We start from the raw sequence: 13,231 nt of genomic DNA on the forward strand, positions 1-13,231 counted from the left end.
CTGTCTATGCAGCTGCCACAAAACATCATTATGAAATAAAGTATCATAATTCGACAGCTACACAAATAACTGATCCAACAGAAGTGTAACATCTATTAGAGCTCCAATGACATCAAAGAAGCAAACTTGTACAATAGTGTGACAGCACCTGAGACATCAATTTCATATGGCTATCGAGACCACCTGATGTCTATGCAGCTGCCACAAAACATCATTATGAAACAAAGTATCATAATTTGACAGCTACACAAATAACTGCTCCAACAGAAGTGTAACATCTATTATAGCTCCAACGACATCAAAGAAGCAAACTTATACAATAGTGTGACAGCACCTGAGACATCAATTTCATAAGGCTATCAAGACCACCTGATGTATGTAGCAGACCATAATTTGAAAATATGTTATACTACTTACTTAAAAATTTGAAATATCATGCCAGACTATGTACTTTTCACGCATGACCTGAAGATGGCAATCATGGTGAAATAGATCTACAGTAATAAACAATATGAACCAAGATTCATCACCTTCGTCTCTGCATATGCTCCTACTTTATACAGTGATGAAGACACAAAGAATCAGTTCTACCACCAACTGAACAGTACTCTCTCTCTAAAATACCCATTCAAGATAAATAAATTTTACTTGGTGATTTCAATGCCAGAGTGGGAAGGGACAACTGTTTTTGGAGAGATGTCGTGGGTAAACAAGGGGTGGGAAACTGCAATGCAAATGGATTGTTACTTCTTGGTTTATGTGCTGAGCACGAGCTTTTCATCTCCAATACCCAATTCCGCTTGCGTAACCGCTATAAGACCACATGGATGCACCCACGCTCCAAACATTGGCATCTTATAGACTACGTTATTACGCGACAGCGTGACAAGAAAGACATTCTCATCACAAAAGCAGCACTAAACATCGATGAGTGCTGGACTGACCATAGACTTTTAGTAAGCCGTTTGAGAGTACCAAAGTATCGCAAGCCACGATCCCACTTTTCAAACCCACCACGCAGAAAATTCAACATAAGCAACCTGAACAACAAAAACGTTCGCTCATACTTCCAAGACATACTGTCTGAACAACTTAACAAAGCTCCAGCAACCACAGATGACGTCTAACAAGAATGGACCACATTAAAGAACATCATCAAAGAAACTGCTGAGAATGTTGTTGGTTTTAGTGCACGAAAAAGAAGTGACTGGTTTGATGACAACCATGGAGAAATCCAAGCCATCATCAATGCAAAGCGGGATGCTTACCTATCCCTTGCTCAAGATCCGTCCTGCGCAGAAAAGAAAGCACACTTTCAAGAACTCAAGCAGAAATGTCAAAGTGCAGTAAGGGTAATCAAGAACAAATGATGGCAACAGAAAGCCACAGAACTCCAAAATCTTTCCGATGCAAGGAACCTGCGTGGCTTCTACGCTGGTATTAAAGAGCTGTACGGACCTATCTGCTCCTCATCAGGAACACTGAAAGCTGCTGACAACTCCACCATTCTTACTGAAAGTCAGGACATCTTAAATCGTTGGAAAGAGCACTTCAGCTCACTGTTAAACCGCCCTTCTACTGCCACTGGAGATTTTCTCAAAAATGTCCCACAGCACCCTCCAAAACCCTGGATGGCTGATCCTCCAACTTTTCAAGAATTTTGCAATGCACTCAAGAGTGTGAAACCTGGGAAGGCTCCTGGACCTGACAGCATCCCGATGGAGCTTATTGAGGGTGGCGGCTTGCCTCTAAAAACCAGACTCTTCTCACTCATTCTATTAATGTGGGAAACCTGCAAGGTACCAGCTGACTTGAAGAACTCCACAATTGTCACCATCTTCAAGAAGGGCGACAGAAGCGTTTGTGGTAACTACCGGGGAATATCTCTACTCTCTGTCACTGGCAAAATTTTTGCAAGAATCCTTTTAAATCGCCTCCAGACACTTTCAGAGACTATACTACCCGAGTCTCAATACGGGGTTTCGACCTTCAAGAGGGACAATTGACATGATTTTCTGTGCATGACAACTACAGGAGAAGTGCAGAGAACAGCAAAAGCCTTTACTACTTGTTTTCTACGATCTAGAAAAGGCCTTTGATACAGTTCCCAGAGAAGCCATGTGGATGGTCTTAAAACGCTTCGGCTGCCCTGAACATTTTGTTGACCTGATTGAAGCTCTCCACGATGATATGACTGGACTGGTCCTCTGCCAGAATGAAACGACTGGTGAATTCCCAATAACAAGTGGGCTTAAACAAGGATGCGTTCTTGCACCAACATAATTTGCATTGCATCTGGCAGCTATGCTTTACGAGACAACCGTAAACAATGCAGGAATAGAACTAAAGTACTGGTTTTATGGAGGATTATTCAACCAGTCCAGACTCCATTCAAAAAGGTTCACCAGTACCACTCGTGTGACAGAGCTGCAGTATGCTGATGACAATGCTTCTCCAGCTCATTCACCTGCAGAGTTGCAGCTGTCAGTTGATTTCTTCAGCAGGGCGTACGAACGATTTGGTCTCTCCATCAATATTCCAAAGACAAAAGTGATGGCGCAGCCAACTCCTGGCTCCTCCATTCCTGACTTCAGCATATCTGTTTGTGATACACCCTTGGAACAAGTGAACCATTTCCTCTACCTGGGAAGCATACTGTCATCTAACTGCTCATCTGGAAAAAGATGTGGATAATAGATTACGTGCTGCCCGTGTAGCATTTGGACGTCTTACAAAGCGTGTCTTCCTGAATAATGACCTAACACTATACACCGAACTGGTGGTGTACAAAGCTGTAGTCATTTCCACCCTGCTATATGGTTGCGAAACCTGGACATTATATCGCTGTGATCTGAAGAAACTAGAACGCTTCAACCAACAGAAGCCAAGATATATCATGAACCTGAAATGGGATGACTTCATATCCAACACAGCTGTTCTTGAGAAAGCAAAAATGTATAGCATGGAAGCTCTTATCATTGGGCATCAACTCAGATGGGTTGGACATGTCCAACGGATGAAAAATGACAGACTTCCACGCCAAATGCTGTACAGCGAAGTGAGCACAGGTAAAAGGCCACAAGGTGCCCCTCTCAAACGTTATAAGGATCAGTACACGAAAAATCTGAAAAACTTGAACATCAATCCGAGTAACTGGTCCACAATAGCAGAAGACCGAAGTCGCTGGCGCTCAGTTACCTCAAATGCTCTTCAAAACTTTGAGCTGGAACATCGAAGAATGGAGAATGACAAACGCCAGAGACGTAAACTCCTCCAGGCTCAGCCACGACCTCCACCTTCCATCAGCTGTCATGTCTGTGGCCGCCTGTTCCACGCTAGGATTGGATTGCTAAGCCATCAACGACATTTCCACGCCTGAACCGTGACAAAGGAAATCTCAGGAGAGAAATGAAAACTCAGATATGAGTATCAGCCAATGACGAATAAACAATATAACCAACAACAGCAGCATCTTTGGTCCCATAATTAATTGGTCACACGTGTACAAAAATTAAATTGTTGTAGAATATTGCTGAAAGAGAAAGAGAGACAAGGAAGGAAATGATTGAGGATGAAGCTATTTACATTAAGAAGAATGTAAGTGTTATAAATATATTTGAGCTGCAGAATTTTTTAATAATTACTTTTTAATAGCAGGTGAAAAAGTTGGTTCTAGAAATTGAGAAGAGGAAGAGAAACAGTGTACTGCTGCAGCAATGCAGAGGAAATTGCGTGAATGAAAATTTCACACACTGCTCTACCTAAAATAAGGAAAATCATTATGGCTTTCACAAATAAATGTTTATATGGAACTGATACCTCCATTAAGACATAACTAAGTTGTGGCTCTATAACAGGTAATGTTCTCATTCACATTGGTAAAAAATTATTAATTTAGCTTATTTTTCCAAACAAATTAAAATATATCACTGTTGGAGACACTTTACAAGACTGATAACTCCATATACAGCAATAACTAGCAGCTAGTTCAGTATTTAGATAATTTCACAAAATACTTGAGAAGTTTATGCTCTCTGTGATCATTATGTATGACTATTGGATGTTTAAACTGCGCGTCATTTATGTTGGCGGCCGAGTTTAGGTTCGTTCTGCGCATCTGACGTCACAAAACACAGTCAGCCAATGAACAGAGAACAGCGGTGCCACATCTCGACTGCACTGCAGAGCATGGACGAGTGTCTTCAGATTTGGAAACATTCAGTCATAAATAAAGTAATAGAACAAAAGCAATGTCTTGATAGCAGACATTCTTTTATAGAAATTTTGGAAAAAGCATTCTTTATACCAATTGCTTCATATTATATTAATTAATTAAACCAAACAAGCAATAAGACTCCTAATTCAGGCGATAGCACTCTCACGAACCGCTTTTTCGCAATAAAGAACAGCGGTAATTGTTTATTTCCTATTGTACTTCGACGAAGCGTGAGTAATTCATAGTCATACCAACAGTGTTTGTCAGTATTTTGCATGACGTGTTATTGTCCTCAGCGTTGTGTAGTCAGACGAGGTGCGTTAGCGTAACGGTTAAGGTGTGGGGCTGCTATGTGAAAGGTTATGAGTTCAAACCTTGTTCGGTGCTTAGTATTTTCATTATTAAAAAACAATATCGAAGTGCCTTACTTTACGAATTTTATTCGTTTTAATGCAATTTTTTGAAATTTCTAGTGCTTTGTCTCTTCATTAACCCTTTTGCAGCTGCAGACACGTGCTCGCCGCATTCCGCACTGTATGCGATTTTGTCATCACTGCACTGCTCGCCTGTGCAGACACATGGTGTTCCCACTGCTTTGACACACTTATCATTCAGTTTCACAAAAACTATTTGGCCCACAAATTTGAATTTTACATGTCTTCTTGACTGATACCTTCCCCCCATAAATGACTTAATTTTGTTTCGATGTTCAACGCAGTTATTATGCAGCTTTAAATGTAGTAAACCATTGCACGAAATTTTGAAGAGTTGGCAGAGGTAGAAGTCCATAGCGTATACTTTCCGTATGGTCGATTTTAGTTGCCACAATGTTGAGAATGAAATGTGGACAAGATACCTGAATTTCATATAAAATTTACTGTATAACAATATCTCATTTAATTTAAGTACGACATAGGTGTCGTACGTAATATTGAGAAATATTCCATCTTTCGCGACTGTAATAAAAGTATTATTTACACCGGACGCGTTTGGCTTTATTTTAAAGCACTTCAATCAAGGAAAGGTATGGCACATACATAATGGTACTCATGTTCTCTTTCTTGTTTTTGTTCCACAGTCGCAGTTTTACCAATGGTACTGAAATATATTCCTCTTCTGCAACTGTAATAAGGGGCTTATTTAGACCAGACGCGTTTCTCTCTTTTGAAGCATCTTCAGTGGACAGTATTTTGTCTCCTCCATTGCCAAGTCACCTTTCGAAGTTTTGTGCTGCGGTAACACAATATTCAACGTTTGTGTTGGCAGATCAGTGTTTTAGCACTTCACTGATAGACGGTATATTTAAGTCCTAATGTTTTTGTAAGTCCACAGTTTTGTTTAATGTATTTTGTCTACTTCCTTTTGATTGATTGAAGTGCTTTAAAATAAAGCCAAACGTGCTCAGTGTAAATAAAACTTCTGTTACAGTTGCGAAAGACGGAATATTTCTCAATATTACATACGACACCTATGTGGTACTTAAATGAGCTATTGTTATACGGTAAATTTTATATTAAATTTAGGTATCTTGTCCACATTTCATTCTCAACATTGTGCAACTAAAATCGACCATACGGAAAGTATACTCTATGGACTTTTACCTCTGCAAACTCTCCAAAATTTCGTGCAATGGTTTACTATATTTAATGCTGCATAATAACTGCGTTGAACATCGAAACAAAATTAAGTCATTTATGGGGGGAAGGTATCAGTCAAGAAGATGTGTAAAAATCTAATTTTTGGGCCAAATAGTTTTTGTGGAATCGATTGATAAGAGTGTCAAAGCAGTAGGAACACGATGTGTCTGCACGGGCGAGTAGTGCAGTGACAAAATCGCGCACAGCGCGGAATGCAGGGAGCACGTCTTTGTAGCAGCGAAAGGGTTAATGCGGCCGTGGTGGCTTTACTTCATGAACTGCGCGCTCCCCCCTAAACGTAAGCTTGCGAACTATGCTATACTATGGCGCTGCTTCTATTGGTGCGCGCGTCGTGTGCAACTGGCAACGCAGCAATCTCCCGCGTCTGGGCGGGCATGCGCGAGCCACCAAGATAAAAGAATTGAACTGTAGTATGTCACAGTTTGGATTTCATTTGTTCATCATGTTTATTCAAATCGGCTGTTCCACTGAGGAAGCTATATACACATTCATGGTGACATATGTTAAAATATCAAAGATTTCTTGATTATTTCAATTTTGATTAATGGAGAAATTGTTATGAGATGCAGGTTTCAGCACAAGCCTGAGACAGAGGACACAGTCTTGTATACACTACTGAATACTTAAAGCGAGGGGTGGGGTGGGGGGGGGGGGGGGGGGTGGGAACACACACACACATAAAGAACTGCTAAAACATTTAGGTATAGCTAGCAGTTTGAGAATAACACAGAAATATTCTACATAAAATACTAGAAGGAAATATTATCTTCTCTTCACTGTAATGAATCTAAGTTTGGCACTGGTATGAGTGAAACACATAACTACAAAACTCTTTTAATAATTTGCTAATGGAAATATAATGCCTGACAGGTAACAGAGATATTTTCAGATAGACTAAACTTGTTTCTCCAGAACAACTCCTTGAATATCATGGAGGAATTCTTGAATAAGCAATGAATTAACAAACTTGTAAATGGCCAGCATGTAACCAAATACAGATTCTTTCACAACCACTATTACAGGCTTCTAGGAGTTAGAAGGGGAACTGAACACGAGTAAATGCAGTTCTTAGAAGGAATCCATGCCTGGAAATGTACTGTTTGGGTGTAAATCATGTTTGAGGATTGGTTCACTTTGAAATCTCGTTCTTCACAGTATACACACAGTGGTGGCAGTTCAATGACCTGGATTCCTTACAGGAGCCCATGGCACGGCAATGTTTTGTGTACTTACTGTCAGGTTGCTTCCTGCACGATGAAGGATGTCCTCCTCAAAACCAAGATTGCCAAACATCTGTGGAGCACCACAGCCAACTCTCCAGTTACAAATGTACCAGTTTCTTCCACTCCTTATTTTAATCAGATGAAATTGTATGTGATGTTATTAAAAAGGAAAACAGTTCCTAATGTTCAGCAAAATTATATTCATTTGATTTGTTCACCAACTGACTTTCGGCTTCTCAGTTCATCTTCAGACAACAACTGAATGTCGCAAACACAGATACAGATAAATATGATGTGTGGCTTACACAGATATTATTTGTACAGAAGATACAAAATGACAAAGTGTTTACACAGGAAGACATTGCAATAATTACATTAACTAAAAAAAGAGGAGGTTAAAAAGCATTTACCTGGAGATACATTTAACAAACAATGAGAAATAATATGAATTTACAGTTTGAATCTAGTATTTGTAACGAAAACTTTATTTAACAAAGGGGAAACTGAGTCCAATCATTTAATACTAGCCTGGTATTCTGTGTCGTGCGTGTTGATTCCAATGGGGTCATCTTTCTGCTTTTCTTGACATAATGTAAAACTTCACATTATACATCATATGACTAGTTTTCTGCTAAAAGATGATCAGTACAGGTTGGTTCTTTCTTCCGCAATTGTCAGCTTCTCTCATATTCATGTAGCCTAACGATCACAGCTTTGCCTGACTGAACGTAATACACTTTTTCATACTGCTTGCAAGTAATTTTATATAAACCACTCTGTGCCAAGGGTTGCAATTTGTGTTTACTATTGATTAAAAAAGTTTTGACATGTCATTGGTATTAAAATGTAGGTCTGTAATGTGAGACTTCAAACTTTTATAAGATTGTCTGAAATGCTGAAAATATATGAAAATTTGCACCAAGATTTGTAACTACTGAGTGACTGCTGTTGGTCAGCATACTGAAGTAGTTTAATTTTATTCATTTTCGTTTTCGTGGCATATTACCAATTAGGGCAGAACTATAACCATTGCTGGAAGCAATTTGTTTGATGGTTTGTAGTTCTATTTGGAATGTTGATCTTGATACTGCACCAGATATGAGGTGATGCACCACCAAATGGAAAACTGCATATTTTGTGGATGCTGGGAACACATAGGGATTATTTTATCAGTAGCTATGCTTTTCTGTAAATGCTAAATGTGTGTTTTCTCTAACTGATGTCTACATTATTGTCCAAGAAATTTATAGAACAGCACCACTGTAAGCTGAATTTTCTTATGTTAAGAGTTTAAATGCTGTACTAGTGTGTCTAATTGTCTAGTGGTGCCAGCTTACAAACACAGCACATCATCATCAAAATATCCAATTCAATTGTTCTTTCTGTAAGAAAATTTGTTCAAACTGTCAGTGAAAATACCTTTAGAAATTAAATACATTACTACAGCATTTAAACTCAAAACACAAGAAAATTCAGTTTACAGTGGAGCTGGTAAGTTGTTCTATAAATATGTCTGGCCATAATATAGATACTAGTAAAAGAAAACACATATTTAACATTTACAGAAAGACATAGCTTCCGATATGGTACTTACTGCAAGCTCCCAGCATCCTTACAGCCACAAAAATGTAGCTTTCTACTCAATGATGCATTGCATCAGATCTGTTGCATTATCAAATCAGCTTTTCAAACAGAACTACAAACCATCAAACAAATTGCTTCCAACTTCTGCCTTGATTGACAATATGCTACAGAAAAAGAAAATGAGTAAAATTACACCACTTCTGAATGCTGGCCAACACCAGTCACTCAGTGGCTATGGATCTTGATGCAAAATTCCATATTCCGGCAAAATTTCTGACAACCTTGCAAAAAGGTTAAAGTCTCACAGTTACAGAATATCGATAACATATCAAATATTTTATTCAGTAGTAAAGACAAATTGCAACCCTTAGCACACAGTGGCGTATGTAAAATCACTTGCAAGTAGTGTGAAAGTTTACTGGTCAGTCAGGCAGAGCTATGGCAATCAGGCTACATGAACATGAGAGAAGTTGGCGACTGCAGGAGAAAGGTCACCAGCTGCTGATCATCTTTTAGCAGGAAGCCATTCAAGTGTCATAGAATATTAAGTTTCACATTTGTCAAGAAAAGCAGAGATGACCCTACTGGAAATCAACACACGACAGAATGTCAGCCTAGAATGGCTATGATTGGACGTAGTTCCCATTTCCACTTTGTTAAATTAAGTTTTCATTACGAATACTACAATCAAACTGTAAATTCATCTTATTTCTCATCAATTTAATCGTATCTCCAGATAAAAACTATGTTTAAGTCCTTTTTTAATTAGTGTTGTTATTGTAATGCTTTCCCATATAAACACTGTCTTTTCTGTATCTTATGAAGAAATAATATCTTTTTAAGTCACACACTATGTTTCTCTGTGTTTGTAACATTCAGTTGTCACCTGAAGACGGACTGAGAAGCCAAAGCCGGAAAGTGACCAAACCAAACAATTATAATTTTGCAGAACATCAGGATTTGTTTTCCTTTTAATATTATCATCACTTTCTGCCCAGCACCAAAAGGAAATTCAGTTAATGTTTGTTCTGAAAATGATTACAATCTCTGAACTTATGTTATATCCAAATGGTACATTTGTAAGAATTGTGAAGCACCCTGTGTAGTATATACAATTAATTCTACAATATTTTGTCCAACTGACATTCCCGATCATAACATTTATTACGAATATGGTCTATGGAAGATGGAGTCAGTTAACTAACAATGTAACGGAGTAGCGAACAAGGAGAGTTGTTGCCAGTGGTCACTGGCATCTGGTAAAAGTGAAGAATTGAGAAGCAGATGCACAGATAATTAAGTGACTTTTTGTGCTTTTCTTTTCAGTGCGATTTACAAAACACACTAATATCAATGCAACAAGTGTCAAAAATTAATGCACACAACTAAAAATGTAATGCGGGTGTATGGACAAAACCTATCCGGATACATTTTTTTTTCCTTTCCAAATCAGATGAGTACTGCAACAAACCTTAGAAATCCCAGGTTCTGAAAAAAGTGGTTGATAGTTTTCGAATTCAGTAAGTGGCTGTTGATGTTGATGCTGGATAAGTCCTTGCCACTTGTTAGGAATTTTTGGTACAGGTCCTGAGCGATCTGCTGAGGGATCAAATGATTTTTCCAATTCAGAGAGAACTTGTGAAAGGCCTGGCTGAGAGAAGACCTGCAACAAAGCAAACATATGACATCAGGAACATTAACCTTATTATCTTCAATTGCCACGTGCCGCAAAACATTGTCAAACCCAAAAATAAATGTCCAGGCATCATTATACGAAATAACAACTTATTAAAAATTATCAAATTGTATGAAAGAGTAGCACACAGCCTCTGCCCATTAATTACACGGGGTGTATACGCGGACAAGGAAAAACAATTCCCAGATTTTTCCCAGTTAAAAATACATTTTCCCCCAGATGAAAATACACTTTTTCCATGTAAAGTATCAGTATATTTTCTCTCCGAACAGTAAAAGTTATCAATCCTTTGGATGGCTATGGTTTTATACACCGGCGTATAATTTCTCGGCACTTTAGAAAACGAAACTCAAGGGGGGAAAAAAGTAAAAAACCACATTTTGGAAAGATCTTTGACACGCTGCAACATGTACGTTGTATATTTTCATATTACCAAAGTATAAATGCGAATTCCACTAAAAACCAAATGTTACTTTCTGAAGCATTGAAAACGAGACTGCGATGCGTTTTTGAAAGCCACTCACAACTCATGTCATGTGATCTTGCCAGGTGATGACATCAGATATTCGGAGTATACTACATGTGATGTAGTCAGCCAATAGCTGTTGAGTAGCATGAACACACAAATAGGAAAAATTAATGGTCTAAATTAATATACATAGTGTTGCCACAAGAAAAACATAGCTTTCACATATCATATTGGTCTCTAAGATTTGTGGGGACATAGGACTACTGGCTCACCCCCCAATACCATCACGACCCTACCGCAGTGAGAACAACTGTACCTTTGCCAGATCAGTTCTCTGTAGTACGCGCTCTATGCTACATCATACACTATCTTAATGTGTTTCTGGTAACACTTATCCTTGAGGAAAATGGAGCCTTACTTGCAACACTGTAAACCCCACTGCCATTTAAAGTCTTAAGAATCAAAGAATGAATGTGAAACAACATTATACGCTTAAGTTCACACTATTTCTCTGTAATTGCCTCTAATGAATTCAGGTATCTCATCAAGATTTTATACTGTGTAATAATATTATGGAAAGGAAAGTTGCTACTACCATACCACAGAGATGCTGTATCACAGGTAGGAACAACAAAAAGACTGTCGCAAAGTGAGTTTCCAAGCCAACAATGCCTTTGTCGAAAATTGGCAACACACACACACACACACACACACACACACACACACACAATGACAGTCTCTGGCAGCTGAAGCCAGACTACTCTGTTTTAAATACAAACTACTGTTCCACACATATTTTCATTTTTCCTGTCTATCTTGGCAGGCTGTTACAGCAAATGGTTTCAAAGTGTTTCTAAACAAAAACAGTTTTGGTTGCGAAATTATTTAATGTCAATGACACGTTCCACCCTTTTGAGGCATCATCAGATTGTCTATAAAAATGAGCAAACCAATCAATTAAATACAAGTGAAGGAAAGAAGGCAGAGTCCTATCTTGCACAGCTACATAGACGATGCGAACTAAAAGTAATAAAACTCATGTAAAAGTACGATAATGATCGAAGCAGAAGAAATGAATTAAAATTTGTGCTGGTGGAGAGGGCACTGCTCTCAACTTGGGTAGTTCGTGCAGCAATATTAACCATGGTGCTGTGGTGATGTGATAGTTAGCATTTCTGCCTAGCAAGCAAGAACACCCTAGTTTGAGTCCCGGCCGCAGCACCAATTTTAAATCATTTCTTCTGCTTCGATCATTACCGTAGATCTAGAAGAGACTTAAACCTCTCAGGGAAAAATTTAACTATAAGATTTATGTAAAAGTATCTGCATATAAGAGCGATCAGTTCGTTTTACATTATATGTGGTTTTATAATATAAAATGGACACCAAGGTAACCGAACATATAATCCATCCATCATGAAGCATCTAAACCACGAAGTGGACATAGTGAAAGGAGACAAACAGTCAGAATAACACCGAGAAAGTACAAAAATGTGGCAGAATAATTTCCAAAGTTACTGTATATTACCTTGAGCACATCAGCCGGCTCCACTGTGGCTGTACAAGAACGGTCCACGGTTTGAGTTGCAAACGGCACAACGTCTGTACTGATGCATGCGCACGCGTACACGCACACACACACGCATGCACACACACGCACACACACAAAATTACTATGACAAACTGATATACAGATATATAATGCGGCAAGAAGTACCTAGGTGGTGTACATGACCGGCTTACGGCACATTTTCGAAAAACAAAAGTGTGTAAAACTAGTAATTAAAATGAGGGTAGTCGCAGTGAGACTGACATCCGTTAAAAATTATTCAGTGCAGTAGACAATAATACTGAAGGTCCCTCAGAGTTTGTTCAAGCTGCTGTCCCAGCAGTTGTGGGAGGTATTCTTACAACACTGATTTTAGATACCAGTGCAAGTGTAAACGTGACAGACGCTAATTTCTTTAAGAAAACAGCACAGTCTGTAAATATTCTGGCTTTGCCAGTTCAAAAGCGAGTGGTATCTGGTGCTATCATTGCCAGAGGCCAGACAGTTATGTTGCAGGCACAGATAGATGAATTTGAGAACAGAGTGGATGAATTCACTTTTCTCTTTAACCGTGTCCTGTATCGTAAGCACAGAATTTGTGCGGGAACAGGACATAAAGACAGACCTCCCGCATGGGGAATGCCATATAACGTTGGAGGTGACGAGTTTGTTTTGAATCTTATGAAGACAAAAGCGAAACACAGCCGGCTGTGCCAAGGAATACAAGTTAAAATGATTAAGAATAGAGTGCTGTGGGTGAAAGACCATTCACAGTGCATGAAGCCTGCAACTTAACTAAAGAACAGAGGGTTAAACGAAAAAGATTCTTCGCTCAT

At 38.8% G+C, this 13,231-nt stretch overlaps 1 protein-coding gene across 1 annotated transcript in view; it reads right to left on the reverse strand.

The window, feature by feature from the left end:
* The window catches only part of LOC126472074 (sphingomyelin phosphodiesterase 4), a 200,193-nt gene that overhangs the window by 89,168 nt on the left and 97,794 nt on the right, over positions 1-13,231 (reverse strand). The window contains exon 8 of the mRNA XM_050099910.1: positions 10,153-10,344. Within this exon, the coding sequence (XP_049955867.1) occupies positions 10,153-10,344 (192 nt within the window). The remainder of the gene's footprint in view (positions 1-10,152; positions 10,345-13,231) is intronic.

The sequence above is a fragment of the Schistocerca serialis genome, chromosome 1 (genome assembly GCF_023864345.2).
Source record: "Schistocerca serialis cubense isolate TAMUIC-IGC-003099 chromosome 1, iqSchSeri2.2, whole genome shotgun sequence".
Taxonomy (NCBI): domain Eukaryota; kingdom Metazoa; phylum Arthropoda; class Insecta; order Orthoptera; family Acrididae; genus Schistocerca; species Schistocerca serialis.